The sequence below is a fragment of the Gopherus evgoodei genome, chromosome 5 (genome assembly GCF_007399415.2).
Source record: "Gopherus evgoodei ecotype Sinaloan lineage chromosome 5, rGopEvg1_v1.p, whole genome shotgun sequence".
NCBI classification, from domain to species: Eukaryota; Metazoa; Chordata; order Testudines; family Testudinidae; genus Gopherus; species Gopherus evgoodei.
In genome coordinates this window covers 100,575,885-100,601,355 of record NC_044326.1, presented here as the reverse complement: position 1 = coordinate 100,601,355, position 25,471 = coordinate 100,575,885, and the positions used below count along the sequence as shown (strand labels likewise).

The following is a 25,471-nucleotide window of genomic DNA, read 5'->3' as shown; positions in this document are numbered from 1 at the left end:
AAAGTGGGGAAAAACCCTTGACAAGTTGTCTCACAGTTTGGGACTTCCTCGTTTAAGGATTGGCATTAGATGAATACTGTATTAAATCACACTTAATTTCTTAAATAGAAATTTTTATGGAATACTATTCTCTCTTTCACACAGTGCAGGTTTGCTGCATTTACCTATACAAATACTTAAGAAGTCTGGTACCAAGTTAAAGGGAGCCATTTGTTTAAAGCTCTCTAAACTATAGCTTAAGATTGAAGGTGGCAGGTGGTGCTGGTAATTATCTCCAGAAAATGGAGTTTAGGTACTTTTGACACTGGCTATACGATTATAGAATTGAACTTATACAATGTTAAATACCATTGGCCACAGTGTGTAGTCTTGCCCACACTATAGAATTGCCATGTTGGGGGACCAGATGAGAATACAGTAGTGCCCCAACATGATTAAAATAAAGTTCAAGCTTACCAATGCAAAGAGAGCAAAACCATATTTTTAACCATGGTCCTAAGCTGTTTCTTTCTTCTTTTATTTTTTAAATATCTTCTGTTTTAACTAGGGTTGTCAAGCATTTAAAAAAATTAATCACAATTAATTGCACGATTAAAAAAATTAACTGTGATTAATCACACTGTAATCACACTGTTAAACAATAATAGAATACCATTTATTTAAATATTTTTGGATGTTTACCACATTATCAAATATATTGATTTCAATTATAACACTGAATACAAAGTATACAGTGTTCACATGATATTTATTTTTGATTACAAGTATTTGCACTGTAAAAAAACAAAAGAAATAGTATTTTTCAATTCACCTAATACAAGTACTGTAGTGCAATCTTTTTGTCATGAAAGTTGAACTTACAAATGTAGAATTATGTACAAAAAATAACTGCATTCAAAAATAAAACAATGTAAAATTTTATAGCCTACAAGTCCACTCAGTCCTACCTCTTCTTCAGCTAATCGCTCAGACAAACAAATTTGTTTACATTTGCAGGAGATAATACTGCCTGCTTCTTGTTTATGTCACCTGAAAGTGAGAACACGTGTACATGTCCATTGTTGTAGCCAATGTTGCAAGATATTTACATGCCAGATGCTTTAAAGATTCATATATCCCTTTATGCTTCAACCACCATTCCAGAGGTCATGCCTCCATGCTGATGATGGGTTCTGCTTGATAACAATCCAAAGCAATGCAGGTCGATGCATATTCATTTTCATCATATGAGTCAAATGCCACCAGCAGGAGGCTGATTTTCTTTTTTCATTGTTCGGGTTCTGTAGTTTCTGTAGTGGAGTGTTGCTCTTTTAAGACTTCTGAAAACATGTTCCATACCTCATCCCTCTCGGATTTTGGACAGCACTTCAGATTCTTAAACCTTGGGTTGAGTGGTGTACCTATCCTTAGAAATCTCACGTTGGCACCTTCTTTGTGTTTTGTCAAATCTGCAGTGAAAATGTTCTTAAAATGAACATGTGCTGGGTCATCATCCAAGACTACTATAACATGAAATATATTGCAGAATGTGGGTAAAATAGAGCCAGAGACATTCTCCCCCAGGGAGTTCAGTCACAAATTTAATTAACACATTTCCAGCAGGTCCGATCATCCATGGCTTTTAGTAATTCACTCCTGTGCCCCATCATGCCCTGGTGAAGGCGTTGCCTTGTTCCTCTTGACTGAAAATCTGCATGCCCCCATCTCAGTATCTTTTGTTGCTGTGATGTTACCTGCTGCCTTTCCATCTGAAATTCTCTGAGTTTCCTTGTGTCATAAACAGATAGCTAAGGGTTAATGTCTCTTTCACCTATAAAAGGGTTAACAAACAGTAACCTGAAACACCTGACCAGAGGACCAATCAGGAAACAAGACTTTTTCAAATCTGGGTGGAGGGAAGTTTTGGGTGTGAGTTCGTTGTTCTTTGTTTTGTGTCTGTGCCCTCTTGGCTCTGAGAGTGATTTTTCTATCTCCAGGCTTTCTAATCTTCTGTTTCCAAGTTGTAAGTACAAGGATAGTAAGACAATATGTTTATATTGTTTTTTTGTATTTACATGTGTGTAGTTGCTGGAATGTGTTAAATTGTATTCTTTTTGGATAAGGCTGTTTATTCATTTTTTTTCCTTTAAGCAATTGACCCTGTATATTGTCACCTTAATACAGAGACCATTTTATGTCCTTTTTCTTTCTTTTTATATAAAGCTTTCTTTTTAAGACCTGTTTGAGTGTTTTTCACTGGTTAAGGCTAAGAAACAAAGAGAGGGGGAAAGTCTCTTTGTGTTAGATTTACTAAGCCTGACTTTGCATACCCTCTGAGTGAGGGGGGAGAGAGGTTAGATCTCTCGGTACTTGTGTTTCAAGGACTTGAAGCAGGGAGGGTGGAATCCCTTTGTTTAAATTCACAGAGCTTGAATCTGTATATCTCTCCAGGAACCCAGGGAGGGAACACCTGGTGGGGAAGAGAGAGAAGGGAAGTGGGTTATTTCCCTTTGTGGTGAGACTCAAGGAATCTGGATCTTGGGGTCCCCTGGGAAGGTTTTGGGGAGACCACAGTGAGCTAGGCACTGTATAATTCCTGGCTGGTGGCAGCAATTACCAGGTCCAAGCTGGTAACTAAGCTTGGAGGTTTTCATGCTAACACCCATATTTTGGACGCTAAGGTCCAGATCTGGGAAGAAATGTTATGACACCTTGTCATTATTTCATGTAAAATTGTTGATTTGTTTCAAAACATTTTATTTTTAATTAATTTTGGGACACCAATTTTAACTGAAATAGTTACTGTGCATGTTGTCAGAACCATTATCAAAATGGCTATCAATATTTTTTGTTTATTGAAAACATATGTTTTGGAAAATGAAAATTTGGTATCTTATTTCTATGATTTTCAATAAAAAAACTGATAAAAAACTTTAAAAATAATGAAATGAGTCAGTGCTGAATTCTGAGAAACAATTGAAATTCTGAAATGTTTCATTATTATTATTTAATTTTGAGTTACTAGAATATCTAGGGATATAAAAAGGTTATACAAACTTTCTCCATGCAACAATCTATTGTTCTTTCAGTCCCTTAACACAAGATGATTAATATGCTTCTAAATACTGAATTATACAGCCAAGCAATACAATATACAATACATAATTGTTTGCTGTATCATCATGCATAGGAGCTGCAGCATTTTGTAGCACAGCATACATGTCAGTCAAATGAGAGGCATTTTTCAGATGTGATAATTTATCAAAGACTGAGTTACAACAATTCTTATTTGTGGAATGATAGCCCAGGTGTAACAAGTTGCACTTTGCTGAAATACTGTCTCACATTTTGTATAAGCAATTTCCATTCCATTTTGCTCAGACATGGCAGTGTAAAGCAATTAGAAGTAAATTGTATTCATTGTGCTCATTAATTAATTGTTAGATACATAGTTTTGAACTTAAATGCATGTGAAGTAGTAGCATTTTTATTTTTTAACATTTCAGAATGCTAGTCAGATGACAGTGAGAACTGTAATCATATACAAAATATGAACATTAGAACAAGACTGTCTGTCACACACATAAAATATTATATTGACTAGTCATTATAATCCATTCATTAGTTTATGGACCCGACATCCTCCAGGGGGTGTCAGAAATCCACATAATGTTTCTGAGTGCTATATTTTGTATTTGGAATTCAAATTTAGCTGACAGATGTGTAAAATCCCATATAATGTACAGTGAGAAAATTCTCAAGTGACTAAACTGTGGTGGATGCTGAAGAATGCAAGCTATTCTACCTTAGGCTGACATTAATTTATGTTCATAATTTTCTCCCTATATCCATTTTTTCTTTGTGGTACAATAGCAGTGTTGTTTTCTGCTGATTCCACATACTTTGTGCAAACTATATCCCTTTTTGGGACTCTTCTAATACACAAAAAGTCATGTAGATCTGCAAAGCCGTATTTTTTAAAAGACCTAGTGGATCCTTTATTAGGTATGGTGGCTGATACTGGTATCTGAGAAGCATAAGTAAAATACATTTCAAAGATCTCCAGTGCAGAGCTGATGGCATTAAATATGGCCTTATATTTATCATGACTTGTGACCTGTTTTTAATTAGTTCATTCTGCTCATGGCTGGATCATCGCAACAATGAAGTGTGTCACAATTTGTACAAGCTGCCTACACTAAGACCAGAAGCAATACTGAGTGACCAAACAAGGACTTCAGCTAGATCAGGGGTCTCAAACATGCAGCCCGCGGACCGCACTCTTGCATGTGGTCCGCCAAGCTCCCCGCGCCCCGCTGCCTACCCGCAGGATTGCCCCCTCTGGTGTTGTGAGCTCCACGCTGCTGTCTGAAGCAGCTGGTAGCACACTCCTTTTGGCTGGGGGAGAGCGAGGGGGAAAGGAGGCAGAAGGCTCCTGCATTGCCTCCTTCCAGGCACCGCCCCCCACAGCTCTCATTGGCCAGGAACAGAGAACCGTGACCAATGGGAGCTTCATGGGAGGTGCCTAGAAGAGCAGCAAGAGCAGCACACAGCAAGGAACCCTGAGCCTCTCCCCCTCCCCCAGGGACTGCAGGGACAGGGTTCCAGCAGCTTCCTGGAATGGAGCAGCGCAGGACCAGGGGCCAGGGCAGGCAGGCATGGAGCCTGCCCTGGCCCCAGTGTGAGCCGCTGCCACCCTGGAGCCACTCTAGGTAAGTGGTGCGGGGCTGGAGCCTGCACCCTGCACCCCAACTCCCTGCCCTGAGCTCCCTGCCACATCCCATACCCCTCCTGGATCCCAACCCCCTGCCCTGAGCCTCATGCCGCATCCTGCACCCCTCTTGCATCCCACCCACCAACGCCTTGCCCTGAGCCCCCTGCACCTCAACTCCCTGCCCTGAGTCCCCACTGCACCCTGTACCATTTCTGCACCCCGTGGGGGCAGCATTGGGGTGGGGACTTCGGGGAAGGTGTTGGTTTGGGGCAGAGAAAGGATGGGAAGAGATGGAGCAGGAGCGGGGCCTAATGGAAGGGGTAGAGTGGAGGCAGGACCAGAGGCAGTGATGGGGGGTGTCAGTGATGTGGCCCTCGGTTCAATGCACTAGTCCTCATGTGGCCTATGCGGTCATTTGAATTTGAGACCCCTAAACTAGATGCAATAATCAAATCCAGTTATCCACAGTCCCCTTTACTTGGTGTTAACTTGTATCTCTAACTCAAAAGAGTTCCAATCTATAAAGACCATGACCAAGTATGTGTTGCTCTTCCAGACTATGCCAGATTCCAACTCAGCCATAAAACAGAAAAGGAGATACACGGGAATTAATGACTGGAAGTATCTCTTTACTTTTGGTAGCAATACCACCCAGGAATAGGGCCAAATATTTCTTCTTCAGTGATGAATGCCAGCCAAGAATCTTGGTAACATTTATATTTGATCTCCCTCTTGCATTACAGCCATGGGAAAACAACATAACAAACCACCTCTGGCACTGTATCATCATGCTAAATGGGATTAAAAATATTCTTTGGATGCCACATTATTAGTATTCTATCTCTTTTAATCTTTCTCCCCACTTTTGCTACTTTTCTTCAGAGGGAAAGACCAATAAACAATGTGGCTGCTGTCTTCTTTTATTTCAACAGTATGTTTATTGTTACTGATTTAGTTGTCATTTTACAGGTTTAGTTGCTATCAACAAGGTGAAAACACATCTGGTAACCATTCAGGTTTGATCTCATTTATTAATTAAAGAGATTTTAAGTACCAAAGCTTGACTGGTATTTATTTAGACAGGTAATCTGTTAGACAGCACATAACAGAAAGGGTTATATGTTACCATAGTTTGTGTGAACTGACCTTTGCAGCTGATAGCAGTTGACAGATAGTGCTGCTTGGTTGATAGGTCAACAGATTACACTGAAGTGTTTAATAAATTATAAATGTTTTTGCTACCTTATTAATTCCTGGCTAGACTGTTATGCCCCGATACTTATACCATTATTGCAGACAGTTTAGAGACTAAGGCTGCCAAGAAATTTCTTTTGACACCTGTATTTTGAGAAAAAGTGATTATTGAGCCAAGATTCTTTATATCGTTGGATAGAAATTATACCTTAACCAAAAAGATACAATTCATAGGTTCCTGCAAATCATCTCTTTCCCCCTTTTTTCCCCCTGTGGCTATCCCAAGCCTATAAAGCGGAAATAGCATTGTAATAGGAACCTTCCACTCTTCCAATAAAATTTGATGTAATAGACAATGCACTAAAATCTGTTTTAATAAAAGAACACTAGAGGGCACTCTTTACCTGTACAGTAGTTGAGTTTCCAGTCATTGCTTGGTGACTCATCTGCATATGAAGGTACAAACATGCTGAGGGTCAAGGGGGTGGAAATGCAGACATTTAAATCTTCACTACTGTGTGTAATTCACAATATCCTAAACATCCACTTGATTTATTTAGAAGTTTGTTGCTGCATAGCTGAACATTTTCTTGAGGAAAAAACAACTTGATCACAGATTGTTCCTTGCTTTTCTAAAGATTTCATTTAAACAAAGAAATGCAGGCCTGTGGCCACATCATTTTTGTTTTTAAGAATAGACATGCCTTTGTAAATGACCTTGTTTTAGCATAACTTCCATTTACTTTCATAGGGGGTTTCCCTCTCTCCGATGACCTGGAAAAATAGTTGTTCAAGGAAAAGGATAAAAGTTGGATCCTGCTCTAGGCCTCACTCCCCGAAATTTCATCGCTTAATGGAGAACAAACCTATCTACTCTACTGCATCAAAAGAAACTCAGACCCTAACACATCCCTCACAGCATCAGCATATAAAACCTTTAGCTCTAGTACTTGGATCCTACTGGATCAACCATTTTTGATACCTGCCTCCCAACAGAGAAGAAGCCACTCTCATTGCACCACTAAAATTCAGAGCTTGATGCATTCCAGCACGGCAGCGCTGAAAACCCCCAGATCCGGCATCTGTATCCTGACTAATTTTTGGCCCAGCCCCCCTAATTGTATCACATCACAGCACAGGAGTATTGCAGAGATACTTGGATCTAAGATCTGGAGCTTGTTTGGCCCCCAACTCCGCCAATTACACTGGTTGAATAGGGAAGAAGTTTATCTTCTTCTACCAACAAATAAAATCTGAATGTCCGTGCTTCCTAGGATGGATTTTATCTTATATAGGGAACTATACCCTCCCTCCCCCTCAAAAAAAGTGTCACAATTTTTCACACTTGCTGTCTGGTTACCCTAGTGCATCTGCTGCAATGGCACTGCAAACATCCAAGTCTAAACACATTCCTTGCTTCACTAGTGGGCTAAATCTGCAGGGTAGAGGGCAAATACTGATTGCATCTGCCAGGATCCAGACCCAGGGTTTGCAACACTGTCACATTGGGATGTGTTAGGCTGAGGGCTCTGGAAGGAGTGACCTGCGTGCAGGGAACACATGCAAGAGGGTGACAGAGCATATGCGATTAGCAGCTTTCTCTTTGGGGGGATGGGTGAGTGAGGAGCTTGACAGAAAGCCTGCTGCAAAGTTTGCACTAATGGAAGCACTGGGAAGCCTGTCTACTGCCAAAGGGGATGAACGAGTTAATGCAAATCTGCGCACCGCATTCCCAGACGCGCTTTACCTAATCCCCTTCTCATTTATTATTATAGCAACCTAACGCTCCTCCCTGCAAACCCAATCAACCGCCCCCTTCTCCTTGTTGCTGTGCTGCCGGCCGGCCGCTTGCAGAGGGAGGACCCCCGCCTCCAGCCGGGGTGGTGTGATTGGCACCCAAAGGGGGGGGCTGGCGGCCAGGCTCTGGAAGCTGAGCTCTCCATCTAGGGAGGAGAGGCGGGGACTCTTCTCGCCGGGGCTCAATTGCAGGGCGAGAGGGAGGGGGCTGGCGGTGACAGGCCAATTGGAGATCGCGGGGGGGGAGCCGGGGCTGGAAGCAAGGAGTGAAGAGCTCAATGAGTAGGGAGCAAACTTTGTGGCTCTGGGCTGCGCGCTGCGTGGGCGCGGGGCAGGCAGCCGCTCCAGCCGTGCCAGCGGGGAGCTGTCCCCCAGCCGCTCCGGGGGCCAGCCCCGCGCCGAGGATTACAAGTGAGCCGGAGCCTGGTGGGACAGGGGCAAAGCTGCAGAGGGGCGCGCGGACAGCTTTGCTCTTGCTGTGAGACTGTAGGTGCCCCCCCGACACACAGCCCCCCCCCGTCCCTGGCATGGTGAGGGGAGCGGGGCTTCTGCGGCTGCCGGCTGCCCAGCCCGGAGCGGCGCGGCGGGGGCGGGCTGAAGCGCCCGGGATGTACAACTGAGCCAAGCCCCGGCCGAGCTGACCATGCTGAGAGGCGGCGCTCGCTGCCCGCGCCCCCTGACAGCCCCGGACCAGCCGCGGCGGCGGCAGGAGGAGCAGGAGGGGCAGAGCCGAGCCGCTGAATGAGCGTGCCCGGAGTGCTGCGGGGCAACTCGCTCGCCGGGGCTCTTTCCAGCGGCGGCGGGCGGCCAGGAGCCCGGCTCCGCTCTGCAGCGTGACTGCAGGGAAGTTGCCTCGGGCTGACAACGTTACTCCGTCCCGCGAGGAGAGGAGCTGCGTCCTGCACAGCCGGACCCCGGCCAACTCACCGCAGAGCCCTCCCTCTGCAGCCGAGGGGAGCAGCGGCTGGTCAACACCCCTCCGCCACCCCTTGCCCTGGGCGAGCCGTGCGCTGGAGGGGAGGAGATGCGGGCAGCGCTGTGAATATGCTGACACCTTCCCTCTCCCCCACCTGGATGCCTTTGCTGATGGGGGTTTGTTTGCCTTCTTGAGACTCGCCACGCCTTGGCTTGCTGGACTTACATTGATTGTGGGCTTGTTTTTTGGGAAGTGGCTGGGTTTCCACGCCTGAGCACCATGGGCCTCCTGCCAGCAGGCAGCTCCTCTCTGTCTTGGCTATCCCCCTTTGCTTTGCTTCTGCTGCTGCCTCACCATGTCTCTGCTGAGCCCCGACAGGTCTTCCAGGTGCTGGAGGAGCAGCCACCGGGCACCTGGGTGGGCACCATTGTCACCCGCCCAGGCTTCACCTACCGCTTAAGTGAGCACCATGCCCTTTTCTCCATCAATGCCACCTCGGGAGCGCTGCACACCCGTGCCACCATCGACCGAGAGAGTCTGGCCAGTGACGTGATGGACCTGGTGGTGCTTTCCAGCCAGCCCACCTATCCTAGTGAGGTGCGTGTCCTGGTGCTAGACCTGAATGACAATGCACCTGTCTTCCCAGACCCCTCCATTGTGGTGACTTTCAAGGAGGACACAGGTAGCGGCCGCCAGCTTATTCTAGACACAGCCACTGATGCTGACAGTGGCACCAATGGTGTGGACCACAGCTCCTACCGCATTGTGGCTGGCAATGAGGAAGGGCGCTTCCAGCTCAACATCACCCTCAATCCCAGTGGGGAAGGTGCCTTCCTGCACCTGGTATCTCGGGGTGGACTAGACCGAGAGGCCACACCCGCCTACCAGCTGCTGGTGCAAGTGGAGGACAAGGGAGAGCCACGGCGGCATGGATATCTGCAGGTTAATGTCACTGTGCAGGACATCAATGACAACCCACCCATCTTTAGCCAAGTTCTCTACCAGGCCCGGGTGCCTGAGGATGCGCCAATTGGGGCCAGTGTCCTTCAGGTGGCAGCAGCTGATGCTGATGAAGGTACCAATGCTGACATCCACTACCGTTTGGAGGGGACAGAGGGTGGTAGTGGGGAGGGGGCTGGGGGAATCCCATTTGAGGTGGATCCGGAGAGTGGAGTGATCCGTATCCGTGAGCCTCTGGACTATGAGACAAGGCGGCAATACTCACTGACAGTGCAGGCCACAGATCGGGGGGTGCCGGCGCTGAGTGGCCGAGCTGAGGCACTGATCCAACTCCTTGATGTGAATGACAATGAGCCACGGGTGAAATTCCGCTACTTCCCAGCCACCTCCCGTTTTGCATCAGTGGATGAGAATGCAGCACCTGGCACAGTGGTGGCACTGTTAACTGTGAGTGATGCTGACTCGCCTGCTGCCAACGGAAACATCTCAGTGTCAATCCTTGGAGGAAATGAGCAGCGTCATTTTGAGGTGCAGAGCAGTAAAGTGCCAAATCTCAGTCTCATCAAAGTAGCGGCGGCACTGGACCGGGAACGTATTCCTACATACAACCTCACTGTGGCTGTGGCTGACAACTATGGGGCCCCCCCACCACCAGCTGGCTCCCCCACTTCCTCTGTACCTCCAGAAGGGGCAGTTGCTGCCCCAGTGAGCCGCTCTTCAGTGGCCAGCCTGGTGATTTTTGTGAATGACATCAATGACCACCCGCCTGTCTTTGGACAGTCTGTATATCAGGTCAATATCAGTGAGGAGGTACCACCGGGCAGCTATGTGAGGGGTCTGAGTGCCACTGATCGTGACTCCGGTCTCAATGCCAACCTCAAATACAGCATTGTCTCTGGCAATGAGCTGGGCTGGTTCTGCATCAGTGAGCATAGCGGCCTGGTCACCACCACTGGCATTGCTGGCTCTGGAACCAGTGTCCCGGGTATTGGCATGGCGTCCTCTAGTGGGCTGGATCGAGAGACAGCTTTACAGGTGGTGCTGAACATCAGTGCCCGTGACCAAGGGGTGCAGCCCAAGTTTTCCTATGCCCAGCTGGTGGTGGCCATCCTGGACGTCAATGACCAGAGACCTCTCTTCAGTCAGCCGGATGGCTACCAGGTGTCCCTAGCTGAGAATTCCCCTTCAGGAACTGAGTTGCTGGTCTTGAGTGCCACCGATGGGGATTTGGGGGACAATGGGACAGTACGCTTCTCCCTGCAGGAGGCTGAGCCATCAGTGATAGCAGTTGGCCCTTTGGTGGCCACTCACCGGGTCTTCCGCTTGGATCCTGTGTCAGGCAAGCTCAGTACCATCTCGCAGTTGGATAGGGAAGAACAGGACCATTACTCCCTGCAGGTCCTGGCCACCGATCTGGGTTCTCCTCCTCTCTCCTCAGTAACCCGAGTCAATGTGAGCCTGCTGGATGTGAATGATAACAGCCCTGTGTTTTACCCGGTCCAGTATTTTGCGCACATCCAGGAAAATGAGCCTGCAGGCAGCTATGTTACTACCATTTCTGCCAGTGACCCAGACCTGGGGCCCAATGGGACAATCAAATACAGTATCTCAGCTGGAGATAACTCCAGGTTTCAGATCCATGGCCAGACAGGGGTCATCACCACAAAAATAGCCCTGGATAGGGAGGAAAAGACTGCCTACCAGCTACAAATAGTGGCCATTGATGGTGGCAACCTCCAGTCCCAAAACCAGGCTATAGTTACTATCACTGTTTTGGACACCCAGGACAACCCCCCAGTTTTCAACCAAGGTGTATACAGCTTTATTGTCTTTGAAAACGTTGCCTTGGGCTATCATGTTGGCACCGTTTTTGCTTCTACAATGGACCTCAACACGAACATTACTTACCTTATTACAACAGGTGACCAAAGGGGTATGTTTGCCATCAACAAAGTGACAGGCCAGATCACCACAGCCAGTATCATTGACCGGGAAGAGCAAGCATTTTACCAGCTAAAAGTGGTGGCTAGTGGTGGGGCAATAACTGGAGATACCATGGTCAATATAACTGTGAAAGATTTAAATGACAATTCCCCTCATTTTCTTCATGCAGTGGAAAGTGTTAATGTGGTTGAGAACTGGAAAGCTGGGCACACCATATTCCAAGCCAAAGCTGTTGACCCTGATGAAGATGTCAATGGCATGGTCATTTACAGCCTTAAGCAGAATCCTAAGGGCCTGTTTACGATCAATGAACAAAATGGTGCCATAAGTTTAATAGGGACACTTGACATAAATGCTGGATCTTACCAGGTGGAAATTTTGGCCTCGGATATGGGAGTTCCACAACGTTCTTCTAGTTTCATTCTAACTGTATCCGTCCACGATGTAAATGATAACCCACCAATATTTGATCAACTTTCCTATGAAGTCACTATTTCAGAGTCCGAGCCTGTGAATTCCAGATTCTTTAAAGTGCAGGCTTCTGACAAAGATTCAGGAGCAAACGGAGAAATAGCTTATAGTATAATTGAAGGAAATTCCGGGGATGCCTTTGGCATTTTCCCAGATGGCCAGCTGTATATAAAGAGTGAATTGGACCGTGAACTTCAAGAAAGATATATTCTCCTGGTTGTTGCTTCTGATAGAGCAGTGGAACCACTTAGTGCTACTGTGAATGTTACAATAATTTTAGAGGATGTAAATGATAATAGACCATTGTTTAACAGTACCAATTATGTGTTTTATTTTGAAGAGGAACAGAATGGTGGATCATCTGTAGGTAAAATAAGTGCTGTAGATAAAGACTTTGGACAAAATGGTGAAGTCAGATATTCATTTGAAAATATGCAGCCAGATTTTGAATTGAACACAATAACTGGGGAAATAACAAGCACTCATCAGTTTGACAGGGAAACTCTTATGAGGCAAAGGGGAACAGCAGTATTTAGTCTTACAGTAATAGCAATAGATCAAGGGTTGCCAAAACCTTTAAAGGATCAGGCAACTGTGCAGATTTACATGAAGGATATCAATGATAATGCACCCAAATTTTTAAAAGATCTCTATCAAGCTACAATATCAGAATTAGCAGCAAACTTAACTCAGGTTTTAAGAGTTTCTGCCTCAGATGTTGATGAAGGTAGTAATGGATTGATTCACTATTCTGTAATTAAAGGAAATGAAGAAAACCAGTTTACAATTGACAGTGGCACTGGTCAAGTAACATTAATAGGTAAACTGGACCATGAAGCTACTGCATCTTACTCACTTATTATCCAAGCAGTAGATTCTGGAACAGTTTCCCTAAGCTCAACTTGTACATTAAGCATTGAGGTACTGGATGAAAATGACAACAGTCCTTCCTTCCCTAAATCTGCTTTGCTTGTAGATGTTTTAGAAAATATGAGACTAGGTGAACTTGTATCTTCTGTCACTGCCACTGATTCTGATTCAGGTGACAATGCTGACCTTCATTACAGTATTACAGGGACAAATAATCATGGAACCTTTAGCATCAGTCCCAACACTGGCAGTATTTTTCTTGCAAAAAAATTAGACTTTGAAACACAATCTTTGTATAAACTAAACATAACAGCAAAAGACCAAGGAAGGCCACCTCGGTCATCTACAATGTCAGTGGTAATACATGTTAGGGATTTTAATGACAACCCTCCTAATTTTCCTCCTGGGGATGTTTTTAAATCTATTGTTGAGAACATTCCTGTTGGTAGTTCTGTGATTTCTGTGACTGCTCGTGATCCGGATGCAGATATTAATGGGCAGCTGACATATGCAATCATTCAACAGATGCCAAGAGGCAACCATTTTAGTATAGATGAAGTCAGAGGGACAATATTTACTAATGCCGAAATAGATCGTGAATTTGCTAATCTCTTTGAATTAACAGTGAAAGCCACTGATCAAGCTGTCCCTGTAGAATCCAGACGATTTGCATTGAAGAATGTAACCATTTTAGTAACAGATCAAAATGATAATGTTCCTACATTTATATCACAAAACGCTCTTGCTGCAGACCCATCGGTTGTGATTGGTTCAGTCCTAACTACAATTGTTGCTGCTGATCCTGATGAAGGAGCAAATGGGGAAGTTGAGTATGAAATAATCAATGGGGACACAGAAACCTTTATTGTGGATCGTTACAGTGGAGATCTAAGAGTGGCGGCAGCTTTGGTGCCTTCTCAGCTCATATACAACCTCATAGTTTCAGCCACAGATCATGGCCCTGAAAGGAGGAAATCAACCACTGAAATGACTGTCATTCTGCAAGGGCTTGATGGACCAGTGTTTACTCAGCCAAAATATATAACTATTTTAAAAGAAGGAGAGCCAATTGGGACTAATGTAATATCCATAGAAGCAGCTAGTCCAAGGGGTTCTGAAGGCCTGGTGGAGTATTACATAGTTTCAGTGCGTTGTGAAGACAAAAGTTTTGGACGTCTCTTTACCATTGGTCGCCATACTGGTGTAATCCAGACTGCTGCCATTTTGGACAGGGAGCAAGGAGTACGTTTGTACCTGTTGGACGTTTATGCCATTGAAAAATCAGCTTTTTTGCCTCGAACACAGCGAGCAGAGGTAAAATATTTTATTCAGTGAATATTTGCACTTTTTATATTCTAAATAAATTGCTTTTTGTTGTATCAGCTGACCATTTTGATTTTACAGATGTTGGTGATCAAAGTAAGTGAAAACTTCAATATCAGTCTTGACATCTGTTGGTTCATTAGAGAAACATAAGCTTTAAACCTGCAACAAACTACTTTCTGTGAAGCTGAGGACGTCCATGCATAGAACAGCATTATTAATATTTCTTCAGTGTCAGTAGTTTTTTTCCCCTGGTATTTTTGATAGTTATGGGTACAGTGCTGCTGTTCTGCCTTCTTAGTCAAGGGTACTGGCCAATTAACTTTTGGATGCTAAATATCTCTGTCTTAAGCAAAAGGCTTTTCTGGGTCTTTTCTACATCGTCATTCTAGCCATAATCCGCCATCACCCCCCCCTTTTTTTGGGGGGGGGGTAAGCCTTTTCACTTCTGGCCGAGTTGCTTTCTCTAGAAGGATCACATCAATATTGGTCTGAGAATTGGACAGTAGGTGATTGCTGTCTGAATAGCTCAGACATAGTCCTGGACTGGACTGGACAAAATTGATCCACACTGCCTCGTGTCCAGTTCATTCCCTTAAATGGATCTCCTACCATTATATCTCAAAGTTACTGTTGTTCCTCTGGTGCTGACTGTAGTAAAAATTGTGAAAAAAATCTTGCTGATACCCTCAGGTTGCTATGAAGTATGAAAATATGACATTTTATCAGAATGCCACTTTAAATGATTCACTGGAGAGTGTTAAAAAGTTCTCTCCATGATTAGCTTGAATATTAAAGCATGGGGAAATAAGTAATTTCCTAGGGCCTATGAAACAAGAATATTTTAATTGCCATTTTCCTAAGAGCTGTATTTGACTGTAGACTCTATCACACAGCTGGAAGCATATACTGCGATGTTATCTTTTAGATAGAGACTTAAATGTGGGGCTTGCTTTTATTTTTACTTATGCTATAGGCCTCCCCGCCCCCCCCCCCCCCCACGCAAGCTAAAGTCATGTAATTTTCATTCATTGGAAGTTTGAAACCAGCACTGTTTTGTAGGTCGACCAGCAGGTGATGCCGGAAGTGCAGAGTGGTTCAGCCATTTCCCCGTAGCTAAGCACATTACCTCAGTGCTGTTCAGCCTTTCACGTCCAGGAGTTGTCCCAATCCAGTCTCCCCTATAGAAGTACATTTTACTGTTTCTAAATCACCAAGAATATTATGCTTTTTTCAAGAGCTATGCTGAATGTAGTATCTGGTATTGTGTTATTTAACACATGCAGTTTTTTGTTTCACTTATTATTGCTTTTTGTTTTACTTCGATGTTTGGTATGATACTTCAAAGAGTGCAGGATTGGGCTCCTATATAGGTAATTGTTTATTTTGGGCCAGAAATTAAGAGTTTTAAAGTCAAAAGAAATTTGTCAATATGTATAAGGCATCTTATTTTGTTGTTTGCCTACACTGTACAATGTTTTATAATACGTTAGGAAGAGCAATAATGAATTTGAGCACTATAGCTATTTTAGAAATGCAGGATATTGATTTTAATCAGTGGTTCTCAAACTTTTGTGCTGGCAACCCCTTTCACATAACAAGCTTCTGAGTGCAACCCCCATTATACATTAAAAACACTTTTTAAAAATATATTTAACATCATTATAAATGCTGGATGCAAAGCGGGGTTTGGGGTGGAGGATGACAGCTTGCGACCCCCCCATGGAATAACCTCGTGACACCCTGAGAGGTCCTGACCCCCAGTTTGAGAACCCCTGATTTAAATTATGTATATTACTGATATTACAAGATTCCTATTATTGTTCTTTGCAGACTATGCGAGTAAATTATGAACATTAATATAAAGAAGGCAAAAAAAGCACAAGAGGAATAAGTATGTGTTTAAAATTTTCCATGGTGATTTGTTGTATTAAGAGTTAACAGTTTTCCTCAGTGGGGAATTTGGGCCCACTCCTGCAAACACTTATTTCAAATAAAACTTTTTCAATCTTGAGACTACTTGCATAAGCAGGGAATGCTCGGGTGAGTAAGGGCTTGCAGGACCCTGTGGTTGCAATAGGTTCACACTTTGTAAAAATGCTTAATAAGAGCATATGGTGAGCATGAAGAAAGCAAGCACTGAAATCTTAAACCAACTTTAAATTGTTGAACACAAGCCACTCCTAAAATGAAAAGCAAATGTGTTTCTGTGCAAGAATATTGAAAGCAGTGGTTGAGAGCTAAGATTTCATATTATTATTGGTTGCATCTTTATAACTTCTAAAATGCTTTCTCCCCCCAAAACAAACATAATTAGTTCACTGTGCTTCCTTAGAAATACATTATAAATTATCAGTTATCAACTTCAAAAAAAATCTTAATCAGTTGCAGTCTCTGTTCTTACCCTGGTTATGGTATTTACTGATTTATCTTTCATTGAAAAGACTTTGCTTACCCCATGTTTGAACAAGAACCACTGAAATTGATGTTTTAAGGGCAAGCCTGTTGTCAGAGGGTGCTGAATAAGCACAATGCAATCAGTGTCCTTATTCTTTGACTGATATTTTGTTTTGCTAACGCAGTAGTTTGAACGACTGACTCCTAAATTTACAGATTTAAATTTCAGAATTTGCTGGCCACTCTTCCTTTTTTAAGAAAATGCCATTGCACAACTACAAATAGATGCTACCAGTAATCCTTAAAATTCCAACCTGAAAAGTGCTAATTTTTATACATGCCTTCTTGCATCAAGTCCAAGTTATAACCTTTAACTTTTTGGTTTGAATTCTAATTTTTTTAATTTGGTGATTTTAATAGTAATTTTACCAAAACTTATATTAGGGAATAGGAATGCAAAATCATAGAAATGTAGGTCTGGAAGGGACCTTGAAAGGTTATCAGGTTCAGTCTCCTGCACTTAGACAGGACCAAATAAACCTAGACTGTCCGTGTCAGGTGTTTGTTCAACCTGTTCTTAAAAACTTCCAGTGATGGGGATTCCACAGGCTCCCTTGGAAGCTACCCTTATAGTTAGAAATGTTTTCCTAATATGTAACCTAAATCTTCTTGTTGCAGATTAAGCCCATTACTTCCTGGCCTATCTTCAGTGAAATGATGGACAAGTGTCCCTTGTCCTCTTCATAATAGCCCTTAACATATTGGATGACCATTATCAGGTCCCTCAGTCTTTTCTCAAGATTAAACATGTCCAGTTTTTTACCTTTCTGCATAGGTCAGACTTTCTAAACCTTTAATCAATTTTAGTGCTCTTCTCTTGACTTCCTTCAATTTGTCCACATTTTCCCAGAGTGTAGCACCCTGAATGGACACAGTACTCTAGCTGAGCCCTCTCCAGTGCTGAGCAGAGTGGGACAATTACCTTCTGTGTCTTGCGTACAACACCTCTGTTAATGCAGCCCAGAATATTAGCCTTTTTTTAAAGTGTATCACATAGGTGAATCCTATTCAGTTTGTGATCCACTATAATGCCTAGATCTTTTTCAGAAATACTTACCACCTAGACAGTTATTCGCCACCTAGACAGCTGTGCATTTGATTTTTTCCTTCCTAAATGAAGTACTTTGCACTTATCTTTATTGAATTATATTGTGTACATATACATACAACCCTGCCACATGCAATATTTAAACATTCTTATTTGTAATGTTTTCACCTACCTCATTTTATTAGTATATGTTTGGTAAAATGAGGATTTAAAAGATCCTCTTTGGTAGATATTGCTATAGATACAATTTTACTTTTTCTTAGTGTCCAACCAGAGACATCTATAAAGTTATTACTATAATTAGAGGCTAGTAGGTCAAGTACTCTGTTTTTTAAAGCTGTGCTTAGTTAATGAGAGAGTAATATTATTTTGCATTTTTTCTAAGCTCTGTTACAAGGGATGTGCAGATCTTACTTCTTAACCAGTTAAGAAAAAGATGTTAGTTCTAGTAGAATAAATAGACCAGAAGAATGTCTACTTGGTTCTTCCGTACAGCCTGGCATGCTTACAGCAGCACTGTGGCCAAACATCATCTTAAATGCTGTGTAGCACATAAGTGATTCAGAGAGCAGTCAGTGTTACATTTGTTAGCTCAGAATGATGAAGAGGACAGTAATAGAACATGAGAAATAAAAATGGGTTATTTAATGCTTTTCCAAGTGACGCTTGAAGAGGCATAGAGGTATATGATAGATGGCTAGTATGGTGTCAGGGAATATTTTCAGGCTTGGAAATGTTTACCAGACACTTTCTATCAAGTTGCCTATATGAAAGAATAGCGTGTGTGAGTGAGAGATGGGGAGAGAGAGAGAAAGACCAGTGAAGTCCAGGGGCAGTCCCTCCATCAGAAACCTAACCTGTAAATCTCCATCTGTTGGGAAGTGGCATGATGCTTGAATTTGTACCAGGATTCTGTCCCTGGACTCTACTTATGCCTTTTTGTATGTGTCTGATAAATTTGAATTACCAACATTGGATCGGGTGAATCAGAGGGAAAATCATTTTCCATCCTTCACATTCATCCCCATAGGAACTTTCATACTGGATTAGATCTTTGGTCCATGAACTACATATCTGACAGTGGTGCATACCCGATATTTCCAAGGAGTGTATCAAACCGGCGTAGTTTACAATGATGCAATAACATGTTTATGCAGAGTTTCTTCTAAACGTCAGTCAGTTTATGTCTTGAAGAAATGGGATTTATATTGCATGTACACATTAAGTAATGCTAATCCAAAATAGTTCGTCAAGCCCCAAAATCATGAGATTAGTTTAAAAATCATGCAATTAAAAAAAAATAATATATGTGGTGATCCTTTTATTTGTTGTCTGGTTTTTGAGCCTTTAGGGTTCTCGTTGTCTTTCTTTTCTCCCCTACTATGATGATTAGAAACTTACTGTTTTTTAAAAACGAAACCTGAAATTCTCATGTACCCACAGAACTTTGTGAACTAAGGCTTTATGGGAAGCACTAATTATTGCGAGGTTTGTGATCAAATACCGAGAGTTAGCAATACTAAATGTTTAACTCAGCTAGTGTAATTTTGGATATTATTATCCAATTGAATGTTTGATCCTTTTAAAAATCCCGATAACTCTTTGACAAAATAATACACACTGTCAATGAGCTCCACAGACTACTGATAAGTTGTTTAAAAACTACCTCTTTCCTTTTATCAGTTACAAATTTGTTCTCTTATAATTTATTTAGGTCCCACTATTCTTGTGTTATGAGAAAGCATAAAACAAGCTCCTTAATTTGGTCTTTTCTTTACCATTTGTTATTTTGTATACATCTCTCATGTTCCTCTTAAGATTACATTTTGCAGAAATTGATCTTTTAGCTCATTGCCTCCCAGTTCCCTCTATACATTTCTTATTAATCTCTGTCAACAGATGTTTGAACTTCTTAACCCAATGACTAAATTTTTAATAAGTATAATATGCATAATTAATACTATGAAATGGCTCCAAAACGCACTAGATTTCACATTTTAAAAAAAAAACCTCCTCCTCTTCCCATTCCGTAAGTGGGTTACAAATGTATGTTGTGTTATAACTGGTGTAGTATTATGCTTGGGACCACTGGTCACCCTCAGTCTTTGGGTATCCAGGAAACAGTTAATACAAAGATAAGAGCAAAACCCAGCTGAATATTTTTATCTTGGTAATAAACAAAGAAGGTTGCAGGTTCCTTTTAAAGCAGGGATGGCCAACCTATGGCTTCGGAGCTGCATGCATCTCTTCATAGTTAATATGCAGCTCCTTGCATATGCACTGACTCCGGGGCTGGAGCTATAGATGCTAACTTTCCAATGTGCTGGGGGAGTGCTCAACCCCTTGCTCTGTCCCCACTCCACCCCTTCCCCTGAGCCTGCCATGCCCTCGCTCTAACCCGCTTCCCACCAGAGCCTCCCGCACACTGCATAACAGCTGATCGTGGCGGGCGGGAGGCATGAGGAGGGAGCGGGAGGCACTGATTGGTGGGGCTGCTGGTGGGCAGGAGGTGCTGCAGGTTGGAGTGGGGGGAGCTGATGGGGGCGGGCTGCTCACATATTAATGTGGGTCTTTAGCAATGGTACATTGGTAAATTCTGGCTCCCTGTCAGGCTCAGGCTGGCCGACCCGCCAGAGCCAGGCAAGATCTCTGGTTTGGAAATTTAACCTTTAAATGCATAACTTCCTGGGAAGAAGCAGTGGGTTCCTTAGTCCACTTCTGGTGGCTTGACCCTCTGTCTGAACCAGCAGTCGAATTGGGTGATTTCTCTTCTGGAGGGGATCTGGGCTGAAGTATGTCATGGCTTAGAGAGTGCCCTCTTGTTGTCCTGAAAATGTAGGTTGGTGGGTACTGAATTAGGAGGTGGTAAATGGAATCTTATTTCTGTTAATTAAAATAAATAAAAAGAATCTCTAAAATTGTTCCAAGGGAAAAAAGTGTTTCATTATTTTTTAAATTATGAAGTTTAGCATTGGCTTAGGTGAAGAGGAAAGCATTGAGAGAAAGTTGTAATAATAATTAGTGCATATAGTGCTTTTTTTCATCAGTAGATCTGAAGGTACATTTACAAACGAGGTCTGTATCACTTTCCCAATTTCATAGATTGGGAAACTGAGGGACAGAGCAATGAAGGGAATTGCCCAAGATTAGCCAGCAGGCTAGTGTCAAAGCTGATAGTAGTAAAAGGTCTCTGAATTGTGGTCCAGTGCTCAACCCACTAGGTAACACTGTCTCCCCTAAATCCAGGTTCAGAGATTTCTTTGTTCCTGCCATATTCAAATAAAAATCTACTTACAAGAAGAAAACACTTTGTCCAGCCCCAGTCAAAGTTTAGAGGACACAGTGGTGTTGAAATAGTGCAGATCTGGAGAAGAGTGAAAAATCTGGACACTATAAACTGGAACCTGCTCCTACTGAAAACAATAACAAAACTCCTCTTGACTTCAGTGGGAGCTGGCTAAAACCATAACTATATAACCGAACTATTATGATGTGTACAGTGATTTGAATATGTAAAGTACGATGTAAGTGCTAACTATTATTATAAACGTCATACTCTAACTTCAGACTGAATTTCTGACTTCAGTGCTGTTGCCTAGATTGTTACACATTTAATATCCTCTTGCCTGAGAAATGGGAAGTTGTGGGTTGGTGTGGTAATGTATTTAAGAAGCTACTTTTGCAACAAAGTGTTTAATATGCAGCACTGGAGAGTTTTACATTAAGGCAAGTTAGAGAATCTAAAACAGAGATTTTTAGATGAATATTTTGTGGCATAAATCATATTTATTTTTGTAAGAACAATGGAGTATTCCTTGTATTCATACTATTTATAGATTTTTATTCTTTAGTGATCCATAGCATACTAATTGTAGCCTGGAAAAGGAAATCACTTATGACATACTGAGTAAACAGAGTAAATGTGACCCCCTTGTCAAGGTTCTAAAGCTAAAGCCAAATTGCCTTTGGTTTTGATATTCTGGATTCTAATGGGATAGTTGTTGATTGTTTCATATATTACTGTAGCTTGCACTGACCCGGAAATTAAATTACCAGTAAGTACTTTTTTTGATGTAAAGTGGGAGATAAACATGCCTTAAACTATGTCACAAATTATTCCAAACCAATTTGTGTCCAGTTATAAATTCAGAAATATTCTTTTTAACTCCTGTGTCTTTTATTTAAATCCTTTTCGTAGTAAAATTTGACAGCTTTCTGTTATTTGTGCTGTATAATGTATGCTGTGCAACTTCTCACAATGTTATAGTTATGTGGCATTATTATTAGCTTAAAAATCCTAGGTTAAAATGCATTATTTTGGGAATGTAAAGTATATTCTCTCATTTCTTCATAGTGATAATGTTGCATTATGAATTTAGGAATAATGTCACATAACTATATGACCATTGTTTTAATTGGCCTAATCCTGCCAGATTCAGAGTGTCTCATACAAAGTTCTGAAAAACTCTCAAATCCCATTGACTTCAGTAGTCCCTACCTTTGCCATGTAAAATGTTACACCTAACCTATTGCAACGTGGGTTTCTTTAAAAAGGGTTCTTGGAATGTTAGATTCAGCATTTCATGAAATAGTCAGTGGTTATCCATTGATTACAGATACAGTACTTACCAATTTTTATATAAGTGTCTCTGGCCCCCTAAACCATTCTCCATTGTCATTGGGCATTTCTTGTGCATTTGTTGGACTACACCCAAAGGGAGAGGACTCCTTTGTCTATACCCTTTTGATTGAGAATCCAGAGGGCATTAGAATCCAGAAAGTCTCACTATTGTTTCTAAGAGGTTGAAGGTTGTCATGCCTCCCTGGGACAGTTTGCATTAAATTTTGAAACAACAATTTAAGCGCCAGTCTACACAGTTTTTGCACTGATATAAGTAAATCTGTAGAAAAAAACAACATTTTAGTTAAATCAGTGCAACCCCCTAGTGTGAACGTAGTTACGCTGATATAGCTTGTTTCCAATGTGTTTAGACTAGAGGTTTGCATTGCTTGTAACTAAATTGGTTTTTCCAATTTAATTATATCCATGCAAAAACTGTCTGAAGACAAGCCCTAAGCCTCGGGTATAGAAATGAAATGTATAAAGGATGGAGAGAAAATAAAAGGAAAACAAAACTAATATATTTAGTCTTATAGTTGGCAAACATGATGCTGGATTGCTGTGGTACATCTTATGATTGATTTCAGTAAAATTACAGCCTTACTTTTGCCAAGAATAAAACAAGATCTGTGAGAGGCAGTGTTTATTTTAGTCTGTTTTTTCTCAGAATTCATAATAAATATTGCCTTAATTAGACCATTTGAGTCTGAGACTGTCACGTATGTATTGTTTTTTTATAGTGATCAATTTTTATTTATTTCCCGCTGTAGCAAATACCAAAAGGACAAATAGTAACAATTGAAAAAACTAAAAACCATAGTTATGCTCTAAAAATACATGTATTAACAACAATAATGCAAAAGAATTCCAAAGGAGGTTTTCAAGGAAGCACTAACTTCTGTACTGCCAACTATGCAAAAAGAAAAAAAATAGAGCTTTAGTGTTTAATATCTATGTAAAAATTGTTGTGCAGACTACATGCACATGAATGCAGTTTTCATGAGTTAAATCTCAGTTCATGGATATAATATGGCAACCATGAATTACCATGCCAATATTTTATATATGGGTTGCAATATGTTTAACACAGCAATCTAGACGTTATCCAGATATGTAGACATAAAGGCATTCTGATGACATCTGGTAAAAGCATTCAGCAAAATCAAAAGTTTCAATGTTTAGGAAGTAGTCCTGAAGGCTCTTCTCCGCCATCCCCCCCTCCATGGTGGCAAGGGGCAGCAGGCAGAAGCTTGGTCCTGCCAACTCCCCTGCCTCTTCCCATAGTGTGCTCTCCGTCCCTGACTCCCTGCTGGCCGATCAGCTGATGGCCCTTGTGAGGAAGGGGGTCGAGAAGGAGTAGAGTCAGCATGCTTGCTGCTCCCACTGGAGGCAGAGAAGAAGCAGAGGCAGGGCCTTTGGGAAGGGAGGAGTGGAATAGGGGCATATTCCCTCCAGCCCCCTGCCCTGACCCCCCCCCAGCCCTCTGTCCTGTGCCCCGCAGCCCTGCACACCCACCAGACCCCTGTCCTGAGCCCTGTACCTCCCTCATACACACCCAGCCCTCTGCATGACTCCTTCACACCCCAGGCCCCGAGCCCTGACTCTGGCACCCCCACACATCCCCAGCCCTGACACCCCTGCCCTGACACCTGCACCACCCTCACATGCCCCCAGCCTTCTGCCCTGACTCTTGCACCCCCCACATCCTGACTCTTGCAGCCCCCACATCCCCACCCTGAACATCAAACGAGAGTTTCTGCACACACCCCCCCGCATTCCCACCTGCACCCCTCGCAGCAAATGGGAGCTGACCAGGTAAGTGCCCTACACCCAAACCTCCTGCCCCAACCCTGAGCCCCCTCCCTCGTTCTAGCTTCTGGCCAAACCCTTCACCCCAGCCCTAATGCTCAAAGATGCAACCCCACACTTTGGGAGTCCCTAAGCCTCTGACTGTCAGCTGCTGGGGCTGGATGACAGGGGATGGATGACCTGATAATTTCCCTGCTCTGTTCATTCCCTTTGAAGCACCTGGCATTGACCACTGTTGGAAGACATGATTCTGGGCTCGATAGGCATACTGGGTCAGACCAGTGGTCCATTCTTATGTTCTTACATTAAGGGCCATTGCATTTAATGTTTTTGTGAAGTGAATTTTTAATTAGGACAGTTTTTCTGTTGTATTCCAATAGTAATTTGTGTTTAAAAGCAGCTTTGATATTTGATAACTCATGGCGACAGAAAATACTGAATTCATATCACAAGGCAGAGAGAGAGAAATTAGACTGTAGAGCTAACTTGTGGTTTTGCCACAAGTCCTGCATACGGGGCAGTGTGCAGTTATGCTGCGTCAGGAGCGGACTGTGATTTGGGAACAGCAAAAGAAAGCAATCTGGATTAGGCTTTTAAATGTCAACTTCTTTGAAGCTATTCTTCATAAATTAATGGGATTTTCTTGGAATATTTTAGGAAAGATCAATACAAGTGCCTTTATATCTATACATCTGTATAGAGTCTACCTAAAATACCTGATATTTTCCATGGGTTTTTGTTACCAAATTATATTTTATATACCCTGGCGGGTTTTTCCCCCCTCTCAATTTCTGACAACATGAAGTTTTGCTGGATTAAAAAGATTTGTAGTATAGAAACACAAGGAAACATTTGTCATTTGAAGTATGTATGCAAGCAGAAGGCTAATGCTGTGGTTTGTTTATTGTTTAAATATCTACTTTTATTTGTGAATAGGAATTTACTGATTTTTGAGGCCAACTCTTCTCATCTTGGTGAAGTCAGTGGGAGCTGTGTCACTGATTTCACTGGGAGAAGTTCTGGAACTTTTGGAGTTCAATACACAAATTAAAGACAACCTGGATTTTTCACCCTATAAGGTAGCGTCAAAGAGCTTTAAATTACACAAGGATTAATTTATAACTGTGTTGACCTGTAAAAGAATTTATTACACTGGTTTGCGCATCAGCCTTCTTTTTTTCTATCTAGTAGCTGAGGTGCACAGAGTGGCTTTCAACACTCAAGAAGAAGAAACAAGGCTTGAATATTATATGCAGGTACTTAGATTTTCAGTAAAGGCTTGAATACTAACTGCTTTGTATGCATTAAACTGAAAATCCCATTTTTATCATATTTTTATTTCCTTACATAATGTTACCAAATGGTTGT

General features: G+C 42.4%; 1 protein-coding gene across 2 annotated transcripts in view; it reads left to right on the top strand.

Moving 5' to 3' along the window:
• The first annotated feature begins 8,469 nt into the window (after positions 1-8,469).
• Positions 8,470-25,471, top strand: part of FAT4 (FAT atypical cadherin 4) — a 233,962-nt gene continuing 216,960 nt past the window's right edge. For both annotated transcript variants that reach the window (XM_030564254.1, XM_030564255.1), the window contains exon 1: positions 8,470-14,159. In XM_030564254.1, coding sequence (XP_030420114.1) covers positions 8,880-14,159 — 5,280 coding nt within the window. In that variant the 5' untranslated portion in view covers positions 8,470-8,879. The remainder of the gene's footprint in view (positions 14,160-25,471) is intronic.